The sequence below is a fragment of the Somniosus microcephalus genome, chromosome 12 (assembly GCF_052327205.1).
Source record: "Somniosus microcephalus isolate GS21.2 chromosome 12, FLI_Smic_1.0, whole genome shotgun sequence".
NCBI lineage: Eukaryota > Metazoa > Chordata > Chondrichthyes > Squaliformes > Somniosidae > Somniosus > Somniosus microcephalus.
The window spans coordinates 220,346,151-220,370,218 of record NC_140998.1 but is presented as its reverse complement, the minus strand read 5'-3'; the positions used below and the strand labels follow the sequence as shown (position 1 = coordinate 220,370,218).

Below are 24,068 nucleotides of genomic sequence, written 5' to 3'. Positions count from 1 at the left end.
AAATGACAGTCAGCTATGAGGTGAGACTGAAGGGAATCTCAGAGAAAAACTGCCTGTGGACAAAAACTGCCGCAGTTGGAGTCACGCCTACGAGTGGGCAATGATTTCACCACAAGCTGTAACCAACAGGCATTCTTCGCCGCTTTGCGAAGTGTTAGCCAATAACATGTCTCTAACCATAACACACCCCAGGGCACCACACCCGCTCTGCCACACAGAACCCTGTTGCACCTTCAGCATTCGAGAAACCACTTCAATAACGGCAGTGCAAGGCTGCCCTGTGTCTGACCCGCTGCCCTGTGTCTGACCCACTGCCCCACCCAGCAACGCCCATCAGAGAGAGGGAGGAGTCCCATCATACCCTCTTGTCAGAGGGCTGCTTTCGACCCCCAGGTTACATGTCAGCCATCTACTGAGGGAGCGCCGCACTGTCGGAGGGGCAGTACTGAGGGAGCGCTGCACTGTCGGAGGGGCAGTACTGAGGGAGTGCCACATTGTCGGAGGGGCAGTACTGAGGGAGTGCCACATTGTCGGAGGGGCAGTACTGAGGGAGCGCTGTGCTGTCGGAGGGGCAGTACTGGGGGAGCGCTGCGCTGTCGGAGGGGCAGTACTGAGGGAGCGCTGCACTGTCGGAGGGGCAGTACTGAGGGAGCGCTGCACTGTCGGAGGGGCAGTACTGAGGGAGCGCTGCGCTGTCGGAGGGGCAGTACTGAGGGAGCGCCGCACTGTCGGAGGGGCAGTACTGAGGGAGCGCCACATTGTCGGAGGGTTAGTACTGAGGGAGCGCCGCACTGTCGGAGGGGTAGTACTGAGGGAGCGCCGCACTGTTGGCGGGGCAGTACTGAGGGAGTGCCGCACTGTCGGAGGGTTAGTACTGAGGGAGCGCCGCACTGTCGGAGGGGCAGTACTGAGGGAGCGCTGCGCTGTCGGAGGGGCAGTACTGAGGGAGCGCCGCACTATCGGAGGGGCAGTACTGAGGGAGCGCCACATTGTCGGAGGTGCAGTACTGAGGGAGCGCCACATTGTCGGAGGTGCAGTACTGAGGGAGCGCCGCACTGTCGGAGGGGCAGTACTGAGGGAGCGCTGCACTGTCGGAGGGGCAGTACTGAGGGAGCGCCGCACTGTTGGCGGGGCAGTACTGAGGGAGTGCCGCACTGTCGGAGGGTTAGTACTGAGGGAGCGCCGCACTGTCGGAGGGGCAGTACTGAGGGAGCGCTGCGCTGTCGGAGGGGCAGTACTGAGGGAGCGCCGCACTATCGGAGGGGCAGTACTGAGGGAGCGCCACATTGTCGGAGGTGCAGTACTGAGGGAGCGCCACATTGTCGGAGGTGCAGTACTGAGGGAGCGCCGCACTGTCGGAGGGGCAGTACTGAGGGAGCGCTGCACTGTCGGAGGGGCAGTACTGAGGGAGCGCTGCACTGTCGGAGGGGCAGTACTGAGGGAGCGCCGCACTGTCGGAGGGTCAGTACTGAGGTAGTGCCGCACTGTCAGAAGGGTAGTACTGAGGGAGCGCCGCACTGTCGGAGGGGTAGTACTGAGGGAGCGCCGCACTGTCGGAGGGGTAGTACTGAGGGAGCGCCGCACTGTCGGAGGGGCAGTACTGAGGGAGCGCCGCACTGTCGGAGGCGCCGTCTTTCGGATGAGACGTTAAACCGAGGCCCCGTCTGCCCTCTGAGGTGGATGTAAAAGATCCCACGGCCACTGTTTCAAAGAAGAGCAGGGGGGAGTTCTCCCCGGTGTCCTGGGGCCGATATTTATCCCTCAACCAACATCACTAAAAACAGATGATCTGGGTCATTATCACATTGCTGTTTGTGGGATCTTGCTGTGCGCAAATCGGCTGCTGCGTTTCCCACATTACAAGCAGTGACCACACTTCCAAAAAAAAGTCCTTCATTGGCTGTGAAGCGCTTTGGGACGTCCCAAGGTTGGTGAAAGGCGCTGGAGAGATGCGAGCCTGTTCTTTCAGAGGCGACAGTTCGGGCTTGTATCTCCTGGTCTCTCCACAACTGCTTGTAGAGCACGCTGGGCACTCCTGACTGCAACGGCTGCATGTGCCTCCTGGGTCACGCAGGAATGCAGTGACTGAGCAGAGGCAAAAACATTGCGCGAGAGAGCGCGCATGCGGGAGAGAGGGACACCACCCACAGAACGGTTACTAATCTCTGGAGTTGCGAGGAGGGTGTGGGCTGGAGGTGTACAGTTGCTGTGTTTCCTGTTATGACTCGCTGTCGTGTAATGGTTGCTGATTGCGGTCGGCAGCACGTCGCACTCGAGAGGCTCGGGGCGGCACGTCGCGCGGGCGGCGGAGTTGGGGTTTTGCCAGAGCTCGGCTCCGAGCGAAGCGACTGGGGAAGAAGCCGGCTCCTGCCTTTCCGGAGCACGTCGCGCGACCTCGGGACGGCCCGAAGCACCTCTTTGCCGAAGTGCGGTCACTGTCGTAATGTGGGGAAACACGGCAGCCAATTTGCGCACAGCAAGCTCCCACAAACAGCAATGTGACAATGAGCCAGATCATCCGGTGTGTTTTTTTTTAGTGGTGTTGGTGGAGGGATAACTATTGAAGAGGGGCCATTATAGGTTGAGAGCGGCCACGTTGGAGAATCAACGAGCGTGCAATCCTTAAGAGGGTTACAGATACCTGATGCCCATGGACCGCAACAACGACTTAGTAAAACGTCCCAGGGCGCTTCGCAGGAGCGATTATCAAACAAAATTTGACCCCGAGCCACATGAGAAGCTATTAGGACAGGTGACCAAAAGCTGGGTCAAAGAGGTCGGTTTTAAGGAGCGTCTTAAAGGAGGAGAGAGAGGCGGAGAGGTTTAGGGAGGGAATTCCAGAGCTTGGGGCCCAGGCGGCTGAAGGCACAGCCGCCAATGGTGGAGCGATGGAAATCGGGGGGTGTGCGAGAGGCCCGAATTGGAGGAGCGCAGAGATCTGGGAGGGTTGTAGGGGCTGGAAGAGGTTAAGTGATAGGGAGGGGTGTAGGGGCTGGAGGAAGTTACAGAGATAGGGAGGGTTGTAGGGGGCTGGAGGAGGTTACAGAGATAGGGAGGGTTGTAGGGACTGGGGGAGGTTGCAGAGATAGGGAGGGCTGTAGGGGGCTGGAGGAGGTTACAGAGATAGGGAGGGTTGTCGGGGCTGGAGGAGGTTAGAGAGAGGGAGGGTTGTAGGGGCTGGAGGAGGTTACAGAGATAGGGAGTGAGGCGATGGAGGGATTTGAAAAGGATGAGAATTTTAAATCGAGGCGTTGCCAGTTGAGGTCGGCCAGCACGGGGTGATGGGTGAACGGGACTCTGTGCGAGTTATGGACACGGGGCAGGAGAGTTTTGGAGGACCACAAGTTTACGGAGGGTGGAAGGTGGGATGTTGGCCAGGTGTGCGTTAGAATAGGCGAGTCCTGAGATGGCAAAAACCTCGCCACGGAACCACGGTGGGGGGGTGGTGGGGAGGTAACGTATACAGGGCACTCCCACTATCATTCAGGTGCATTGGTCACAAGCCCTCAACAGCTGGGTCCATGGAGGCTCCCTCCACAACCTCCCTGTGGCGACACTGTTGGGACTCAGGGACATCACCTGGCTTAGATACTCCAACGAGTTCACCAGACCCTTCAGAGACCAGCAGCTAGCCAAACCAGAACCCATCCATCGCACCCTCACGGTCGGAGGCTGACATTTTATTCCAATATTTCTCCCTAAACCAATATCGCAAAGAAAAAAACCAGATACTTACGGTCATTGCTGTTTGTGGGAGCTTGCTGTGCGCAAATTGGCTGCCGCGTTTCCCACATTACAACAGTGACCACACTTCAAAAAAAGTACTTCATTGGCTGTAAAGCGCTTTGGGACGTCCTGAGGTTGTGAAAGGCGCTATAGGAATGCAAATCTATAATTTCTTTCTTTCTGTGGGACCTAGATCCAAATACAGAGTAAAGCTCCCTCTACACTGTCCCATCAAACACTCCCAGGGCAGGTACAGCACGGGTTAGATACAGAGTAAAGCTCCCTCTACACTGTCCCATCAAACACTCCCAGGGCAGGTACAGCACGGGTTAGATACAGAGTAAAGCTCCCTCTGCACTGTCCCATCAAACACTCCCAGGGCAGGTACAGCACGGGTTAGATACAGAGTAAAGCTCCCTCTACACTGTCCCATCAAACACTCCCAGGGCAGGTGCAGCACAGGTTAGATACAGAGTAAAGCTCCCTCTACACTGTCCCATCAAACACTCCCAGGGCAGGTACAGCACGGGGTTAGATACAGAGTATAGCTCCCTCTACACTGTCCCATCAAACACTCCCAGTGCAGGTACAGCGCGGGGTTAGATACAGAGTAAAGCTCCCTCTACACTGTCCCATCAAACACTCCCAGGACAGGTACAGCACGGGGTTAGATACAGTGGAGAGAGACACACAGAGAGACAGAAGGAGACTGAGAAATGAGAGAGAGAATGCTGAAAGAGAGGGGGAAGTGAGAGAGACGGGCAAAGTTTCGAGATATGAAAGCTCAGGTTTAAAGCAGAGTCTTGATCTAATGACGGAAGCACAGTTTCACCATTATATTCAGATACGTGTGCATTTCAAACGAAATGCAATCCATCATGTTCCATCCGGTTTCAGCAGTGGAAGGTGATATTTTGCACTGAGTGTACGGTGCAGTCTCCCTGCACTATCGCACAGTGCAGGGGTTAATCTGCGCTGTGTACAGCACACTCGCTGAACTGGTGAGTAGGACCCGTACTGTACACGGGGGTATAACCTAAACCGACAAACTGTGAAATAATAAATAGCACCTTCCTGAGCATAACTGTTCCACCTTCATCTCAATCTCACAACTAGAAGCTTGAGAAACCACCACAGATATCAATGAATAATTTACAAGTTGCCCGAACCCCTCGATTAAATTCCAGCCTGTAACTCACTCCCAGGTATCTGTTATTCTCTATTTAAACAGGTGGGCAGGTGATCAAAAGCTTGGTCGAAGAGTTAGGTTTTAAGGAGTGTCTTATAACAGGTGAGTGATCATAATCATATTTATTGTCATTGTTAGTGCACAAGTGCAGTACAACGAAATGTAGGCTTGCGGCTCCCGAGAGTGTACGTTTAGATTAAGACATTTAAACATTCAACATACATTTGGCTTCTAATACATTAACATAAACATAACCCTAATAAAGTGCATTGGCAGATGAGCAGGCTTTAGTGTTTATTTGTGGAGTTCAGTAGGATGACAGCCCTGGGAAAGAAGCTGTTCCTAAATCTGGTCGTACGGGTGCGAATGCATCTGTAGCGTCTCCCAGATGGCAGGAGGGCGAACAGACTGTGGCTGGGGTGGGTAGGGTCTTTGATGATGGTCCGTGACCTCCGTCAACAGCGTTTCTGGTATATGTGCTCTATGGTCGGTAGCCGGGTGCCGGTAATTCGTTGGGCAGTTTTGACTACCCGCTGCAGGGCTTTCCGGTCATAGGAGCTACAGCTGCCATACCATACTGTGATACAGTTTGTCAGGATGCTCTCTATTGTGCAGCGGTAAAAGTTGGAGAGGATCAGGAGTCTTAAAGGAAGAAAGAGGTTTAGGGAGGGAATTCCAGGCACGGCTGCCAATGGTGGAGCGATGGAAATCGGGAGATGCTCAAGAGCCCAGAATTGGAGGAACGCAGAGAGATCTGGGGGCTATCGACAGAGATAGGGAGGGTTGTAGGGGCTGGAGGAGGTTACAGAGATAGGGAGGGTTGTAGGGGGCTGGAGGAGGTTACAGAGATAGGGAGGGGTGTAGGGGCTGGAGGAGGTTACAGAGATAGGGAGGGGTGTAGGGGCTGGAGGAGGTTACAGAGATAGGGAGGGTTGTAGGGGGTGGAGGAGGTTACAGAGATAGGGAGGGTTGTAGGGGCTGGAGGAGGTTACAGAGATAGGGAGGGTTGTAGGGGCTGGAGGAGGTTACAGAGATAGGGAGGGTTGTAGGGGGCTGGAGGAGGTTACAGAGATAGGGAGCGTTGTAGGGGGCTGGAGGAAGTTACAGAGATAGGGAGGGTTGTAGGGGCTGGAGGAGGTTACAGAGATAGGGAGGGTTGTAGGAGCTGGAGGAGGTTACAGAGATAGGGAGGGTTGTAGGGGGTGGAGGAGGTTACAGAGATAGGGAGGGTTGTAGGGGCTGGAGGAGGTTACAGAGATAGGGAGGGTTGTAGGGGCTGGAGGAGGTTACAGAGTTAGGGAGGGTTGAAGGGCTGGAGGAGGTTACAGAGATAGGGAGGGTTGTAGGGGGCCTGGAGGAGGTTACAGAGATAGGGAGGGTTGTAGGGGGCTGGAGGAGGTTGCAGAGATAGGGAGGGTTGTAGGGGCTGGAGGAGGTTACAGAGATAGGGAGGGGTGTAGGGGCTGGAGGAGGTTACAGAGATAGGGAGGGGTGTAGGGGGCTGGAGGAGGTTACAGAGATAGGGAGGGTTGTAGGGGCTGGAGGAGGTTACAGAGATAGGGAGGGTTGTAGGGGCTGGAGGAGGTTACAGAGATAGGGAGGGGTGTAGGGGCTGGAGGAGGTTACAGAGATAGGGAGGGGTGTAGGGGCTGGAGGAGGTTACAGAGATAGGGAGGGTTGTAGGGGGCTGGAGGAGGTTACAGAGATAGGGAGGGTTGTAGGGGGCTGGAGGAGGTTACAGAGATAGGGAGGGTTGTAGGGGCTGGAGGAGGTTACAGAGATAGGGAGGGGTGTAGGGGCTGGAGGGGGTTACAGAGATAGGGAGCGTTGTAGGGGGCTGGAGGAGGTTGCAGAGATAGGGAGGGTTGTAGGGGCTGGAGGAGGTTACAGAGATAGGGAGGGTTGTAGGAGCTGGAGGAGGTTACAGAGATAGGGAGGGTTGTAGGGGGTGGAGGAGGTTACAGAGATAGGGAGGGTTGTAGGGGCTGGAGGAGGTTACAGAGATAGGGAGGGTTGTAGGGGGCTGGAGGAGGTTACAGAGATAGGGAGGGTTGTAGGGGGCTGGAGGAGGTTGCAGAGATAGGGAGGGTTGTAGGGGCTGGAGGAGGTTACAGAGATAGGGAGGGTTGTAGGAGCTGGAGGAGGTTACAGAGATAGGGAGGGTTGTAGGGGGTGGAGGAGGTTACAGAGATAGGGAGGGTTGTAGGGGCTGGAGGAGGTTACAGAGATAGGGAGGGTTGTAGGGGCTGGAGGAGGTTACAGAGATAGGGAGGGTTGAAGGGCTGGAGGAGGTTACAGAGATAGGGAGGGTTGTAGGGGGTGGAGGAGGTTACAGAGATAGGGAGGGTTGTAGGGGCTGGAGGAGGTTACAGAGATAGGGAGGGTTGTAGGGGCTGGAGGAGGTTACAGAGTTAGGGAGGGTTGAAGGGCTGGAGGAGGTTACAGAGATAGGGAGGGTTGTAGGGGGCCTGGAGGAGGTTACAGAGATAGGGAGGGTTGTAGGGGGCTGGAGGAGGTTACCGAGATAGGGAGAGGGGCGAGGAGGCCATGGAAGGATTTGAAAACGAGGATGAGGATTTCAAAATTCAAGCGTTGCCGGACTGGGAGCCAGTGTCGGTCAGCGAGCAACAGTGGGGGTGATGGGTGACCGGGACTCGGTGCGAGTTCGGACACGGGGCAGCAGAAGTTCGGTTGACCAGGGAGGAAGCTGGAGAGATGGGCCAAGAGAAGCCAAAAAAGAAAAGGGAACTAGATGCTTGGACCAGTAGTGAGGGCGTTGAATATCGAATTGTTGTTGATTTACAGAAAAGGAATGGAAACGCAGATATTAATCATTGAACCACACAGAGGCAGAGAGTGCACTGAATTACTGTTACATCCAACTACCCTGAAACTCCAGTCAAATACAGCCTGTCGGTAGCACAGCACCCGGTGCTGCTGGCCGCTGAATGCTGTGTGCATTTTGTAGTCATTCCTGTACTCGATAGTTTGGTTAACAGGTTACGGGGCGCGTGAAAACAGTAGAGATATTGTGCGTATGCGTTGGGCCTGTTGATCAGAAGCACCACCAATTCCTTGGCTAAAGTGCATGCCCCTTGGGTGGATGGTCCTCATGTCCCAAAGGCGTGGACCAACCCTGTTCAAGCCCAGGAACAGGGGCATTTTAGACCCCAGCTTCTCCCCAATCCCTCAACCCACCTTCTCCCCAATCCCTCAATCCCACCTTCTCCCCAATCCCTCAATCCCACCTTCTCCCCAATCCCTCAATCCCACCTTCTCCCCAATCCCTCAATCCCACCTTCTCCCCAATCCCTCAACCCACCTTCTCCCCAATCCCCCAACCCACCTTCTCCCCAATCCCCCAACCCACCTTCTCCCCAATCCCTCAATCCCACCTTCTCCCCAATCCCTCAATCCCACCTTCTCCCCAATCCCTCAATCCCACCTTCTCCCCAATCCCTCAATCCCACCTTCTCCCCAATCCCTCAATCCCACCTTCTCCCCAATCCCTCAATCCCACCTTCTCCCCAATCCCTCAACCCACCTTCTCCCCAATCCCCCAACCCACCTTCTCCCCAATCCCTCAATCCCACCTTCTCCCCAATCCCTCAATCCCACCTTCTCCCCAATCCCTCAACCCACCTTCTCCCCAATCCCCCAACCCACCTTCTCCCCAATCCCCCAACCCACCTTCTCCCCAATCCCTCAACCCACCTTCTCCCCAATCCCTCAACCCACCTTCTCCCCAATCCCTCAACCCACCTTCTCCCCAATCTCTCAACCCACCTTCTCCCCAATCTCTCAACCCACCTTCTCCCCAATCCCACCTTCTCCCCAATCCCTCAACCCACCTTCTCCCCAATCCCTCAACCCACCTTCTCCCCAATCCCTCAACCCACCTTCTCCCCAATCCCTCAACCCACCTTCTCCCCAATCCCACCTTCTCCCCAATCCCCCAACCCAACTTCTCCCCAATCCCTCAACCCACCTTCTCCCCAATCCCTCAACCCACCTTCTCTCCAATCCCCCAACCCACCTTCTCCCCAATCCCTCAACCCACCTTCTCTCCAATCCCCCAACCCACCTTCTCCCCAATCCCTCAACCCACCTTCTCCCCAATCCCTCAACCCACCTTCTCCCCAATCCCCCAACCCACCTTCTCCCCAATCCCCCAACCCACCTTCTCCCCAATCCCCCAACCCACCTTCTCCCCAATCCCCCAACCCACCTTCTCCCCAATCCCCCAACCCACCTTCTCCCCAATCCCCCAACCCACCTTCTCCCCAATCCCTCAACCCACCTTCTCCCCAATCCCTCAACCCACCTTCTCCCCAATCCCTCAACCCACCTTCTCCCCAATCCCTCAACCCACCTTCTCCCCAATCCCTCAACCCACCTTCTCCCCAATCCCTCAACCCACCTTCTCCCCATATCTCCAATCCCACCTTCTCCCCAATCCCTCAACCCACCTTCTCCCCATATCCCTCAACCCACCTTCTCCCCATATCCCTCAATCCCACCTACCCACCTTCTCCCCACATACCTCAACCCCACCACCCACCTTCTCCCCATATCCTTCAATCCCATCTTCTCCCCATATCCCTCAATCCCACCTTCTCCCACATATCCCTCAACCACACCTTCTCCCCATATCCCTCAATCCCACCTTCTCCCCATATCCTTCAATCCCATCTTCTCCAATAGTGGCCGTGGGACCTTTTACATCCATCTGAGAGGGCAGATAGAGCATCGGCTTGACGTCTCATCTGAAAGACAGCACCTTCGACAGTGCAGCGCTCCCTCAGTACTGCCCCTCCAACAGTGCAGCGCTCCCTCAGTACTGCCCCTCCGACAGTGCGGGGCTCTCTCAGTACTGCCCCTCTGACCGTGCAGCGCTCCCTCAGTACTGCCCCTCCGACAGTGCGGGGCTATCTCAGTACTGCCCCTCCGACAGTGCGGCTCTCCCTCAGTACTGCCCCTCCCACAGTGCGGCGTTCCCTCAGTACCACCCCTCCGACAGTGTGGCGCTCCCTCAGTACTGCCCCTCCGACAGTGCGGCGCTCCCACAGTACTGCCCCTCCGACAGTGCAGCGCTCCCTCAGTACTGCCTCTCCGACAGTGCGGCGCTCCCTCAGTACCACCCCTCCTACAGTGCGGCGCTCCCTCAGTACCGCCCCTCCGACACTCCCTCAGTACCGCCCCTCCGACACTCCCTCAGTACTGCCCCTCCGACAGTGCAGCGCTCCCTCAGTACTGCCCCTCCGACAATGCGGCGCTCCCTCAGTACCACCCCTCCGACAGTGCGGCGCTCCCTCGGTACTGCCCCTCCGACAGTGCGGCGCTCCCTTGGTACTGCCTTCCGATGGTGCGGCGCTCCCTCAGTACCACCCCTCCGACAGTGCGGCGCTCCCAGTACTGCCCCTCCGACAGTGCGGCGCTCCCTCAGTACTGCCCCTCCGACAGTGCGGCGCTCCCTTGGTACTGCCTTCCGACAGTGCGGCGCTCCCTCCGTACTGCCCCTCCGACAGTGCGGCGCTCCCTCAGTACTGCCCCTTCCGACAGTGCGGCGCTCCCTCAGTACTGCCCCTCCGACAGTGCGGCGCTCCCTCAGTACTGCCCCTCCGACAGTGCGGCGCTCCCTTGGTACTGCCTTCCGACAGTGCGGCGCTCCCTCAGTACTGCCCCTCCGACAGTGCGGCGCTCCCTCAGTACTGCCCCTTCCGACAGTGCGGCGCTCCCTCAGTACTGCCCCTCCGACAGTGCGGCGCTCCCTCAGTACTGCCCCTCCGACAGTGCAGCACTCCCTCAGTACTGCCCCTCCGACAGTGCAGTGCTCCCTCAGTACTGCCCCTCCGACAGTGCGGCACTCCCTCAGTACTGCCCCTCCGACAGTGCGGCACTCCCTCAGTACTGCCCCTCCGACAGTGCGGCGCTCCCTCAGCACCAGCCTAGATTTTTGCGCTCGAGTCTCTGGAGTGGGACTCGAACCCACGGCCTTCTGACTCGGAGGCGAGAGAGTGCGACCCCACTCAACCAAGGCTGAGGGACGCCATACAGTCACTGCCGGGAACTCTTGCATGACAAGTGATGCTGGACCATGAGTGAGCCACGCTAATGTGTGGGATGTCGAAACCACAGTAACAAGTCATTGGCCTCTTTCAAAGAGCAACGACTTTAACAGTCTGTTGGTCACCGGGAGTTCTGGTAGTGTTGTGGGTGCTTTGAGAAGGTTGCAGAGTTGAGAAGCACGAACCGAAGGTTTATTGAAGATGGGAGGCTCTGGAGGTGCAGAGACTCGGAGACTGAGCGCAGGGGCCTTGGAAACCACACTGTGGTCAACGAGCACTTTAAATCTACTGTCAGTCAGCACATGGCTTTTCGTCAACCTTCTGCACTGGCCCAGTCCACCAGCTCAGATTTCAGCAGGGGAAATGCCTCTCCATTCACTCCCATTGTACACAATCCCAACGGCCCCAAACCCCTTCCCATTCACTCCCATTGTTCACAATCCCAACGGCCCCAAACCCCTTCCCATTCACTCCCACTGCACACAATCCCAATGGACCAAAAATGATCTGTGGAACCCGTACCCCAGTGAGTGGCAGTGTGTGTGGAACCCGTACCCCAGTGAGAGTCAGTGTGTGTGGAACCCGTACCCCAGTGAGAGTCAGTGTGTGTGGAACCCGTACCCCAGTGAGAGTCAGTGTGTGTGGAACCCGTACCCCAGTGAGAGTCAGTGTGTGTGGATCCCGTACCCCAGTGAGAGTCAGTGTGTGTGGAACCCGTACCCCAGTGAGTGTCAGTGTGTGTGGAACCCGTACCCCAGTGAGAGTCAGTGTGTGTGGAACCCGTACCCCAGTGAGAGTCAGTGTGTGCGGAACCCGTACCCCAGTGAGAGTCAAAGGGAGATGTGATGAATCGAGTGATCTATAATTCTAAACGATGTCTCTGTGTGTTGTGTGAGCAGATACCCGCCCTGATGTCTGACTCGGTGCAGAGTGGAAGATCAAGGAAGAGCAGGGAATAAGATGAGCCGAGTCTCGCTCCACAACCCCAGGCACTCGAGTTCGCTGCTGCAACAGGCCAACCGGATGAGGCTCTCTCGGACGCTGTGCGACGTGGTCATCAGCGTGGAGAGCCAGGAGTTTCACGCCCACAGTCTGGTGCTGGCCTGCGTGAGCCGGACCTTCGAGACCCTCTTCAGGACCAAGAGCATGCGTTACACGCTGGATTTCCTGGGCAGCCGGACCTTTGAGCAGATCCTGGAGTACTCCTACACTGACAGCCTGGAGGCTCAGGCCGACGAGCTGGGGGACCTGCTGCGGGCGGCAGGCTTCCTGGCCATGGAGGGACTGGTCAAGCAGATCCTGGAGGCCACCTCTCGCTGCGCGCCACCGGAGGCGGGCGACTCCGGAGGGGAGGAAGAGGGAAGCCTCTCGAGGAGCAACGTGCCCGGGAGTGCCCGCGCCTCCGCAAGGGGGAGAGACGCAGCGATGGAGCAGAGCGGGGCGGCCGACGGAAGGCGTCGGGACATGCCGTCGGGTGCTGGCGCCGACCGCGATGACCTCGGCCCCGCCTCGGCGAGATGCGAAGGAACCAGGCCCGCTGGAGCGCTCGGGCTGGAGGCGGGAGCCCGAGAGTTTGACCCGACGGCCGGCCGATGCGGCGAGGTGGATCCCGCGGAGGACCTGGCCTCGTTGAAGCCCGACGGCGCCGAGCGTCTCGTCTTACCGGAAGGCGGCGGGTCGTCAGCTGGCGCCGGGGGCTTGCCGACTCGCGGCAGCGTCATCACCGCCTCCAGCCGGTTGCAGGCTGGCCGGCACGATGTGGAGCACGAGCCGCGCGACGTGATGAAGTGGCCCGATTACGAGCCACACCTCCGGCCCTTCCCGCCGCCGCCGGCTGCCCGCCCCTTCCGAGCCCTCCCGCCCGTCCCGCCGCTCGGCCACGCGCCCTTCGCCTTCTCCGTGGGATTGGGCAGCTACTTGAGTCCGCTGCCTCAGGCCTCGCTCCGGCAGGAGTTCCGCGGCAGGCCCAGTGAGGTCGGCAGTGTGGCCAGCACCATCGGCGGAAACACGGCTGTTGCGGGGAAGTCGGCCGAGGCCCATCAGAGGTGAGAGTCGCCAATGGTGTCGTGTTACCGTGTTTCAAGAGGGAAGCCGTTCAGCCCCTCGAACCTGCTCCATCGCAATGGGGGGGAGGCCATTTAGAGAGAGAGGGGAAATCAGCCAGGGTTCCTGCTCCTGATCATTGCCCAGTGACCCCTGGGTTAGAGAGAGGGGAAATCAGCCAGGGTTCCTGCTCCTGATCACTGCCCAGTGACCCCTGGGTTAGAGAGAGGGGAAATCAGCCAGGGTTCCTGCTCCTGATCACTGCCCAGTGACCCCCGGGTTAGAGAGAGGGGAAATCAGCCAGGGTTCCTGCTCCTGATCACTGCCCAGTGACCCCTGGGTTAGAGAGAGAGGAAATCAGCCCGGGTTCCTGCTCCTGATCACTGTCCAGTGACCCCTGGGTTAGAGAGAGGGGAAATCAGCCAGGGTTCCTGCTCCTGATCACTGCCCAGTGACCCCCGGGTTAGAGAGAGGGGAAATCAGCCAGGGTTCCTGCTCCTGATCACTGCCCAGTGACCCCTGGGTTAGAGAGAGGGGAAATCAGCCTGGGTTCCTGCTCCTGATCACTGTCCAGTGACCCCTGGGTTAGAGAGAGGGGAAATCAGCCAGGGTTCCTGCTCCTGATCACTGCTCAGTGATCCCTGGGTTAGAGAGAGGGGAAATCAGCCAGGGTTCCTGCTCCTGATCACTGTCCAGTGACCCCTGGGTTAGAGAGAGGGGAAATCAGCCTGGGTTCCTGCTCCTGATCACTGCCCAGTGACCCCTGGGTTAGAGAGAGGGGAAATCAGCCAGGGTTCCTGCTCCTGATCACTGTCCAGTGACCCCTGGGTTAGAGACAGGGGAAATCAGCCAGGGTTCATGCTCCTGATCACTATCCAGTGACCCCTGTGTTAGAGAGAGGGGAAATCAGCCAGGGTTCCTGCTCCTGATCACTGCCCAGTGACCCCTGGGTTAGAGAGAGGGGAAATCAGCCAGGGTTCCTGCTCCTGATCACTGCCCAGTGACCCCTGGGTTAGAGAGAGGGGAAATCAGCCAGGGTTCCTGCTCCTGATCACTGTCCAGTGACCCCTGGGTTAGAGAGGGGAAATCAGCCAGGGTTCCTGCTCCTGATCACTGCCCAGTGACCCCTGGGTTAGAGAGAGGGGAAATCAGCCAGGGTTCCTGCTCCTGATCACTGCCCAGTGACCCCTGGGTTAGCGAGAGGGGAAATCAGCCAGGGTTCCTGCTCCTGATCACTGTCCAGTGACCCCTGGGTTAGAGAGAGGGGAAATCAGCCTGGGTTCCTGCTCCTGATCACTGTCCAGTGACCCCTGGGTTAGAGAGAGGGGAAATCAGCCAGGGTTCCTGCTCCTGATCACTGCCCAGTGACCCCTGGGTTAGAGAGAGGGGAAATCAGCCAGGGTTCCTGCTCCTGATCACTGCTCAGTGACCCCTGGGTTGGAGAGAGGGGAAATCAGCCAGGGTTCCTGCTCCTGAAATGAACCCCAGTGCTTGTTTTTATGCCCTCTTTAACCTGCATCGCTCTTTTTGGTGTTGTGCGTATCTGTACCCAGAGTATTGTACCCATAGCGATCGCCATGGAACAGATGCACAGGGCAGTGGGAGTCGTTTCAACAAGAGGCTGTGGTGATATCTAGAAGATGTCGGCGGCGGGGGGCAGGAGAGGGCGGGGGTGGTTTCGAGCCTGTGACTAGGCCGCCAATCCCTCGCTGTTCGGGAATCAATTCCCCGCTGTATTCAAGTTTGATTCCTCGTGCTCTCTCTCATCGAAACATAGAAGATAGGAGCAGCATTCGGCCCCTCGAGCCTGCTCCGCCATTCAATGAGATCATGGCTGAACATCCAATTTCAGTACCCTGTCCCTGCCTTCTCCCCATATCCCTTGATCCCTTTAGCCTTAAGAAATATATCCAACTCCTTCTTGAATATATTTAATGAATTGGCCTCTACTGCCTTCTGTGGTAGAGAATTCCACAGGTTCACCACTCTCTGGGTGAAGAAATTCCTCCTCATTTCTGTCCTAAATGGCTTACCCCTTATCCTTAGACTGTGACCCCTGGTTCTGGACTCCCCCGCCATCGGGAACATCCTTCCTGCATCTAGTCTGTCTCGCCCTGTTGGAATTTTATAAGTTTCAATGAGATCCCCTCTCATTCTTCTAAACTCCAGCGAGTATAAGCCCAATCAGCCCAATCTCTCCTCATACCTCATTCCTGCCATCCCAGGTATCAGCCTGGTGAATCTTCGCTGAACTCCTTCCATGGCAAGAACATCCTTCCTCAGATAAGGCGACCAAAACTGCACACAATACTCCAGGTGTGGTCTCACCAAGGCCCTGTACAACTGCAGCAAGACATCCTTGTTCCTGTACTCGAACCCTCTCGCTACGAAGGCCAACATACCATTTGCCTTCTTAACCGCCTGCTGCACCTGCATGCTTACCTTCAGCGACTGGTGCACAAGGACACCCAGGTCTCGTTGCACTTCCCCTTTTCCCAATCTATTGCCATTCAGATAATAATCTGCCTTCTTGTTTTTGACACCAAAGTGGATAACCTCACATTTATCCACGTTATATTGCATCTGCCATGCTTCTGCCCAATCACCCAACCTGTCCAAATCATCCTGGAGTTTCTCGGCATCCTCCTCACAGCACACACGCCCACCCAGCTTTGTGTCGTCTGCAAACTTGGAGATATTACATCTAGTTCCCTCGTCTAGATCATTAATATATATTGTGAATAGCTGGGGCCCAAGGACCGATCCCTGTGGTACCCCACTAGTCACTGCCTGCCACTCAGAAAAAGAACCGTTTATTCCAACTCTTTGCTTCCTGTCTGCCAACCAGTTCTCTATCCAAGTCAATACCTTGCCCCCAATCCCATGTGCCTTAACTTTACACGCTAATCTCTTATGCGGGACCTTATCGAAAGCCTTCTGAAAGTCCAAATACACCGCATCCACTGGTTCTCCCTTATCTAATCTACCAGTTACATCCTCAAAAAATTCCAGTAGATTAGTCAAGCACGATTTACCTTTTGAAAATCCATCTCTCTCTCTGTCGTGTTACATGTGTGTGTGTGTGGGAGAGGGGTGGAACGTCAGGCTGCACAAGTGTAGGCCCACTGAGGCCCTCGGGAACTTCCCCCACCGCTCCCCTCCCCCCGCCCCCCCGAGACTACAGTGCGTCACCTCCCCGATGTATGAACACATCTGTTCCCCCGCCCTCTCCAAGGGCAGACCCAGTCTTTAACCTTTCGAGCTTTGAATCCAGGCTTGTATTCGCTCGAGTGCATGAGGTGTTTAAATAAGGAGAAACTGTTCCCAGTGGCAGGAGGGTCGGTAACCAGAGGACACAGATTGAAGATAATCGGTAAAAGAACCAGAGGGGAGATGAGGAGAATTGTTGTTACGCAGCGAGTTGTTGTGATCTGGAACGCGCTGCCTGAAAGGGCGGTGGAAGCAGATTCAATAGTAACTTTCAAAAGGGGAATTGGAGAAATACTTGAAGGGGAAAAATTCACAGGGCTGTGGGGAAAGAGCAGGGGGGAGTGGGACTAATTGGAGAGCTCGTTCAAAGAGCTGGCACAGGCAGGATGGGCCGAATGGCCTCCTCCTGTGCGGTGTGACTTGATGATAAAAGGATTTGTTAAGGTAAAAAAACGAAAGACTTGCATTTCTAAAGCACCTTTCACAACCTCAGAGGGGCAATACTGAGGGAGCGCCGCACTGTCGGAGCGCCGCACTGTCGGAGGGGCAGTACTGAGGGAGCGCCGCACTGTCGGAGGGGCAGTACTGAGGGAGCGCCGCACTGTCGGAGGGGCAGTACTGAGGGAGCGCCGCGCTGTCGGAGGGGCAGTGCTGAGGGAGCGCCGCGCTGTCGGAGGGGCAGTACTGAGGGATCGCCGCAGTGTCGGAGGGGCAGTGCTGAGGGAGCGCCGCACTGTCGGAGGGGCAGCACTGAGGGAGCGCCGCACTGTCGGCGGGGCATTACTGAGGGAGCGCCGCACTGTCGGAGGGGCAGTACTGAGGGAGCGCCGCGCTGTCGGAGGGGCAGTGCTGAGGGAGCGCCGCGCTGTCGGAGGGGCAGTACTGAGGGATCGCCGCAGTGTCGGAGGGGCAGTGCTGAGGGAGTGCCGCACTGTCGGAGGGGCAGCACTGAGGGAGCGCCGCACTGTCGGCGGGGCAGTACTGAGGGAGCGCCGCACTGTCGGAGGGGCAGTACTGAGGGAGCGCCGCACTGTCGGAGGGGCAGTACTGAGGGAGCGCCGCACTGTGTCCTCTGGTTACCGACCCTGCTGCCGCTGGAAACAGGTTCTCCTTATTTACTGTATAAATTCAAGTTGTTGTTGATCCAGCGCCTTTAACGTCGTGAAACATCCCAGGGCGCTTCACAGGAGCGATTATCAAACACAAATCTGACCCCGAGCCACATCAGGAGATATTAGGACAGGCGACCAAAAGCTGGGTCAAAGAGGTCGGTTTTAAGGAGCGTCTTAAAGGAGGAGAGAGAGGCGGAGAGGTTTAGGGAGGGAATTCCAGAGCTCGGGGCCCAGGCGGCTGAAGGCACGGCCGCCAATGGTGGAGCGATGGAAATCGGGGGATGTGCAAGAGGCTGGATTTGGAGGAGCGCAGAGATCTGGGAGGGTTGTAGGGGCTGGAGGAGGTTACAGAGATAGGGAGGATTGTAGGGGCTGGAGGAGGTTACAGAGATAGGGAGGGTTGTGGGGGCTGGACGAGGTTACAGAGCTAGGGAGGGTTGTAGGGGGCTGGAGGAGGTTACAGAGATAGGGAGGGTTGTAGGGGCTGGAGGAGGTTACAGAGATAGGGAGGGTTGTAGGGGCTGGAGGAGATTACAGAGATAGGGAGGGTTGTGGGGGCTGGAGGTGGTTACAGAGATAGGGAGGGATGTAGGGGGCTGGAGGAGGTTACAGAGATAGGGAGGGTTGTTGGGGCTGGAGGAGATTACAGAGATAGGGAGGGTTGTAGGGGCTGGAGGAGGTTACAGAGATAGGGAGGGTTGTAGGGGCTGCAGGAGGTTACAGAGATAGGGAGGGTTGTAGGGGCTGGAGGAGGTTACAGAGATAGGGAGGTTTGTAGGGGCTGGACGAGGTTACAGAGCTAGGGAGGGTTGTCGGGGGCTGGAGGAGGTTACAGAGATAGGGAGGGTTGTAGGGGCTGGAGGAGGTTACAGAGATAGGGAGGGTTGTAGGGGCTGGAGGAGATTACAGAGATAGGGAGGGTTGCAGGGGTCAGAGGAGGTTACAGAGATAGGGAGGGTTGTACGGGCTGGAGGAGGTTACGGAGCTATGGAGGATTGTCGGGGCTGGAGGAGGTTACAGAGCTAGGGAGGGTTGTAGGGGGCTGGAGGAGGTTACAGAGATAGGGAGGGTTGTAGGGGGCTGGAGGAGGTTACAGAGATAGGGAGGGTGGGAGCGAGGAAGCCATGGAGGGGTTTGAACACGAGGATGAGAATTTTACTGCACCAGGACAGACCAGCCTTCTCCCAACATATCTGCCTCTGTTTGAACCCCATGATCCCAGCGAGTCTTCGCAACCTGTGACCCAATAACGAGGGGTTGAGGGGCCCCCAAAACCCAAGGAAGCGAAAAACCACGGGCCTCGTGTCACGGGCTGGTTACCGTGGCGACCAGCGTGCGAGGGAGCTTGTCGCGGTTAACCCCAGTTGAGGTCAACAAGGAGAGACTCGATGGGCATGGAAAAGGAGGGCAGTCGGAAGCAGATTCTCTCATATTATCTCTCTCTCTCTCTGCACATCAAGGTGAAGTGTGAATCAGATTCGGGTTGAGCGAACAACAGACTTGCATCTCAGCAAAAGCCTGCTTCTAAGAATTCTTTTTTTAACAAATGCTTCTTGTGGCATTTGTGGTGTGTGAGAGAGAGAGAGAGCAGACAAGGGAATGAAAGGGGTCGTGGGAGGTTTCCGCACCCATGCGTCAGTTCTTGGAACCTCTTGTGTGAGGCACTGGGTCAGTGCTGGCTTCTCGAGAACCACCGCTGGTCAGTTGGAAGGTCTTGCTGAGGGAGCGGGGGAGGTTTACCGGGGATGAGGGTCTTCAGTTACACGGTGAGACTGGAGAAGCTGGGGTTGTTCTCCTTTTAGGGCAGGGGCGATCTGATAAACCTGATCAAAGAATCTTCTTCTTCTTAGGCAGTCCCTCGGAATCGAGGATGACTTGCTTCCACATTAAACATGAGTTCTCAGGTGACTGATGGTGTCTGATGCGGGTCCTACAGTCTGTACCTGCCCTGGGAGTGTTTGATGGGACAGTGTAGAGGGAGCTTTACTCTGTATCTAACCTGTGCTGTACCTGCCCTGGGAGTGTTTGATGGGACAGTGCAGAGGGAGCTTTACTCTGTATCTAACCCGTGCTGTACCTGTCCTGGGAGTGTTTGATGGGACAGTGTAGAGGGAGCTTTACTCTGTATCTAACCCGTGCTGTACCTGCCCTGGGAGTGTTTGATGGGACAGTGTAGAGGGAGCTTTACTCTGTATCTAACCCGTGCTGTACCTGTCCTGGGAGTGTTTGATGGGACAGTGTAGAGGGAGCTTTACTCTGTATCTAACCCGTGCTGTACCTGCCCTGGGAGCGTTTGATGGGACAGTGTAGAGGGAGCTTTATTCTGTATCTAACCCGTGCTGTACCTGTCCTGGGAGTGTTTGATGGGACAGTGTAGAGGGAGCTTTACTCTGTATCTATCCCGTGCTGTACCTGCCCTGGGAGTGTTTGATGGGACAGTGTAGAGGGAGCTTTACTCTGTATCTAACCCGTGCTGTACCTGCCCTGGGAGTGTTTGATGGGACAGTGTAGAGGGAGCTTTACTCTGTATCTAACCCGTGCTGTACCTGCCCTGGGAGTGTTTGATGGGACAGTGTACAGGGAGCTTTACTCTGTATCTAACCCGTGCTGTACCTGCCCTGGGAGTGTTTGATGGGGCAGTGTAGAGGGAACTTTTCTCTGTATCTCCTTCTTAGGCAGTCCCTCGGAACCGAGGATGACTTGCTTCCACACTACCAATGAGTTCTCAGGTGACTGATGAGTCCAATGCAGGACCGACAGTCTCTGTCACAGGTGGGGCGGATGGGTGGGGTGCTTGGGTTGATGTGCGCTCCTTGCGCTGCCTGTGCTTGACTTCCGCTTGCTCCCAGCAAAGAGGCTCGAGGTGTTCGCCGCCTTCCCGGATGCTTCTCCTCCACTCTGTGCGGTCTTGGGCCAGGGATTCCCAGGTGTTGGTGGGGATGTTACACTTTTTCAAGGAGGCTCTGAGGGTGTCTTTGAAGCGTTTCCTCTGCCCACCTGGGGCTCTCTTGCCGTGTCGGAGCTCCGAGTAGAGCGCTTGTTTTGGGAGTCTCGTATCGGGCATGCGGACAATGTGACCCGTCCAACGGAGCTGATTGAGCGTGGTCAGAGCTTCGATGCTGGGGATGTTGGCCTGAGCAAGAACACCGACGTTGGTGCACCTATCCTGCCAATGGATTATGTGCTCGCTGACCTACACTGGCTCTCGGTCTGGCAATGCCTTGTTTTTTAAAACTCTTCTTCTCCACGAGCTCCTTGCCCCTCCCTATCTCTGTAACCTCCTCCAGCCCCTACAACCCTCCCTATCTCTGTAACCTCCTCCAGCCCCTACAACCCTCCCTATCTCTGTAACCTCCTCCAGCCCCCTTCAACCCTCCCTATCTCTGTAACCTCCTCCAGCCCCTACACCCTCCCTATCTCTGTAACCTCCTCCAGCCCCTACAACCCTCCCTACCTCTGTAACCTCCTCCAGACCCTACAACCCTCCTTATCTCTGTAACCTCCTCCAGCCCCTACACCCTCCCTATCTCTGTAACCTCCACCAGCCCCTACAACCCTCCCTATCTCTGTAACCTCCTCCAGCCCCCTACAACCCTCCCTATCTCTGTAACCTCCTCCAGCCCCTACTACCCTCCCTATCTCTGTAACCTCCTCCAGACCCTACAACCCTCCTTATCTCTGTAACCTCCTCCAGCCCCTACAACCCTCCCTATCTCTGCAACCTCTTCCAGCCCCCTACAACCCTCCCTATCTCTGTAACCTTCTCCACGAGCTTCTTGCCCCTCCCTATCTCTGTAACCTCCTCCAGCCCCTACAACACTCCGCATCTCTGTAACCTCCTCCAGCCCCCTACAACCCTCCCCATCTCTGTAACCTCCTCCAGCCCCTACAACCCTCCCTATCTCCGTAACCTCCTCCAGCCCCTACAACAATCCCTATCTCTGTAACCTCCTCCAGCCCCCTACAACCCTCCCCATCTCTGTAACCTCCTCCAGCCCCTACAACCCTCCCCATGTCTGTAACCTGCTCCAGCCCCGACAACCCTCCCTATCTCTGTAACCTCCTCCAGCCCCCTAAAACCCTCCCTATCCCTGTAACCTCCTCCAGCCCTACAACCCTCCCTATTTCTGTAACCTCCTCCTGCCCCTACAATCCTCCCTATCTCTGTAACCTCCTCCAGCCCCCTAAAACCCTCCCTATCTCTGTAACGTCCTCCAGCCCCTACAACCCTCCCTATCTCTGTAACCTCCTCCAGCCCCTACAACCCTCCCTATCTCTGTAACCTCCTCCAGCCCCTACAACCCTCCCAGATCTCTGCGCTCCTCCAATTCCGGCCTCTTGCGCATCCCCCGATTTCCATCGCTCCACCATTGGCGGCCGTGCCTTCAGCCGCCTGGGCCCCGAGCTCTGGAATTCCCTCCCTAAACATCTCCGCCTCTCTCTCCTCCTTTAAGACGCTCCTTAAAACCCACCGCTTTGACCCAGCTTTTGGTCACCTGTCCTACTATCTCCTTTAATAACAACAGAAAATGCTGGAAACACTCAGCAGGTCAGGCAGCATCCGTGGAGCGAGTAACAGTGTCAACGGGCTGGATTTTCATTGGGCCGTGGATTGGAGGCATGTGGGGGGTTAAAATCCCGAAATTGGGGATCACGAACCCATTCCGCCCCCCAACCCGCCTCCATGCCAGTTTCAAAGGAGGCGGATACCCGCCCCGCACTGGGACCCGCCTCGCCGAGGCAGGAAGGGGATTAGTGCCAATTAACTGCCTGTTAACAGGTAGTTAACAGGCAGTTTTTAGCCTAATCCCTATTTTTAATGTTGAAGTGCGGGATTCCCGACGGCCCCAAACCACGCCAAGTTAGAGGAGGCGGCCCGTCGGGATGACGGGCTTGGAGGGTTCGAGATGTCCGGTGTTCAGGTGAGTGATTGGTGCATGAGTGCAGAGGTAAGTGTGTTTGGTCTGTGTAAAGTGTTTAAAGAAGTTCTACTAACCTTTACTTACCTTTGCAGACTTCCTTCCTTCAGGTCTCGGGAGTCCCGCATCTCACCGGCACAGAAAGCAGAATGGCTGCCAGCTGTCAAAATCTGCAGCATTCAGCTTTCTGTTCCGGAGAGATCTCTAAATCATCCTGACAGGAAGGAATTAACTTGGAGTACAGATTGTCAGTGTTTGACAGCTTCACAGAGTTGTCAAACGCTGATATTTCATCTGTCAAAAGGTCTTGACAGATGAAATGTCAATCTGTGACGTCACCTGTTGCCGGGTGGCCCTTAATTGGCCTGCTGAGCCCGCTGGGCGGGCTCAACAAGGTCAAATCAGGGGAAAATCACGTGGGTTGGCTAGAACTCGATGGAGGCGGGACTACAACCCCGAAAGTTGTAGTCCCGCCTCCTACCCGACTCCTCAGTGAAAATCCAGCCCAACGTTTCAGGTCAGTAACCCTTCGGCAGAACTGGAAAAAGCTGGAGATGGAGCAGGTTTTAAGCAGCTGCAGAGGCAGGGAGAGTGGAGGAAGGAAGTCAAGGGACGGTCTGTGCTAGAATGCAAGGCAGGTGTGGTTCAAAGTCATGGCAGAATCATCAACAGCTGCTGCCTGGAAAAAATGGGGTGGGGTTATAGTCTGAGATTGTTGAACTCTATGCTGAGTCCGGCAGGCTGTAAAGTGTCTAATCATAGAAACATAGAAGATAGGAGCAGGAGTAGGCCATTCGGCCCCTCGAGCCTGCTCCGCCATTTAATGAGATCATGGCTGATCATCCAAATTCAGTACCCTGTCCCTGCTTTCTCCCCATACCCCTTGATCCCTTTAGCCTTAAGCAATATATCCAACTCCTTCTTGAATATATTTAATGAATTGGCCTCAACTGCCTTCTGTGGTAGAGAATTCCACAGGTTCACCACTCTCTGGGTGAAGAAATTCCTCCTCATCTCTGTCCTAAATGGCTTACCCCTTATCCTTAGACTGTGACCCCTGGTTCTGGACTCCCCCGCCATCGGGAACATCCTTCCTGCATCTAGTCTGTCCAGTCCTGTTAGAATCTTATAAGTTTCAATGAGATCCCCTCTCATTCTTCTAAACTCCAGCGAGTATAAGCCCAATCGACCCAATCTCTCCTCGTATGTCATTCCTGCCATCCCAGGTATCAGTCTGGTGAATCTTCGCTGCACTCCCTCCATGGCAAGAACATCCTTCCTCAGATAAGGCGACCAAAACTGCACACAATGCTCAAGGTGTGGTCTCACCAAGGCCTTGTACAACTGCAGCAAGACATCCTTGTTCCTGTACTCGAATCCTCTCGCTACAAAGGCCAACATACCATTTGCCGCCTTAACCGCCTGCTGCACCTGCATGCTTACCTTCAGCGACTGGTGCACAAGGACACCCCGGTCTCATTGCACTTCCCCTTTTCCCAATCTATTGCCGTTCAGATAATAATCTGCCTTCCTGTTTTTGCCACCAAAGTGAATAACCTCGCATTTATCCACATTGGGCAGATGCAGTATAATCGCCCAACCTGTCCAAATCATACTGGAGTTTCTCGGCATCCTCCTCACAGCACACACGCCCACCCAGCTTTGTGTCGTCTGCAAACTTGATCGAAAGGTGAGGTGCTGTTCCTCGAGCTTACGTTGAGCTTCATTGGAACAGTGTAAGAGGCCAGCACCTGCTTAAGACCTGCTACAGCTCCAACTTTTACCAATTCTGAGGGTCACA

General features: G+C 56.1%; 1 protein-coding gene across 3 annotated transcripts in view; it reads left to right on the top strand.

Annotated features, from left to right (window-relative positions):
• Nucleotides 1–24,068, top strand: part of zbtb32 (zinc finger and BTB domain containing 32) — a 50,091-nt gene that overhangs the window by 6,476 nt on the left and 19,547 nt on the right. For 2 of the 3 annotated variants that reach the window (XM_086004084.1, XM_086004082.1), the window contains exon 2: nt 11,883–13,028. In XM_086004084.1, the coding sequence (XP_085860210.1) occupies nt 11,944–13,028 (1,085 nt within the window). In that variant the 5' untranslated portion in view covers nt 11,883–11,943. Of the gene's footprint in view, nt 1–4,957; nt 5,018–11,882; nt 13,029–24,068 lie in introns of all 3 variants that reach the window. The other variant, XM_086004083.1, reaches the window with a different exon arrangement.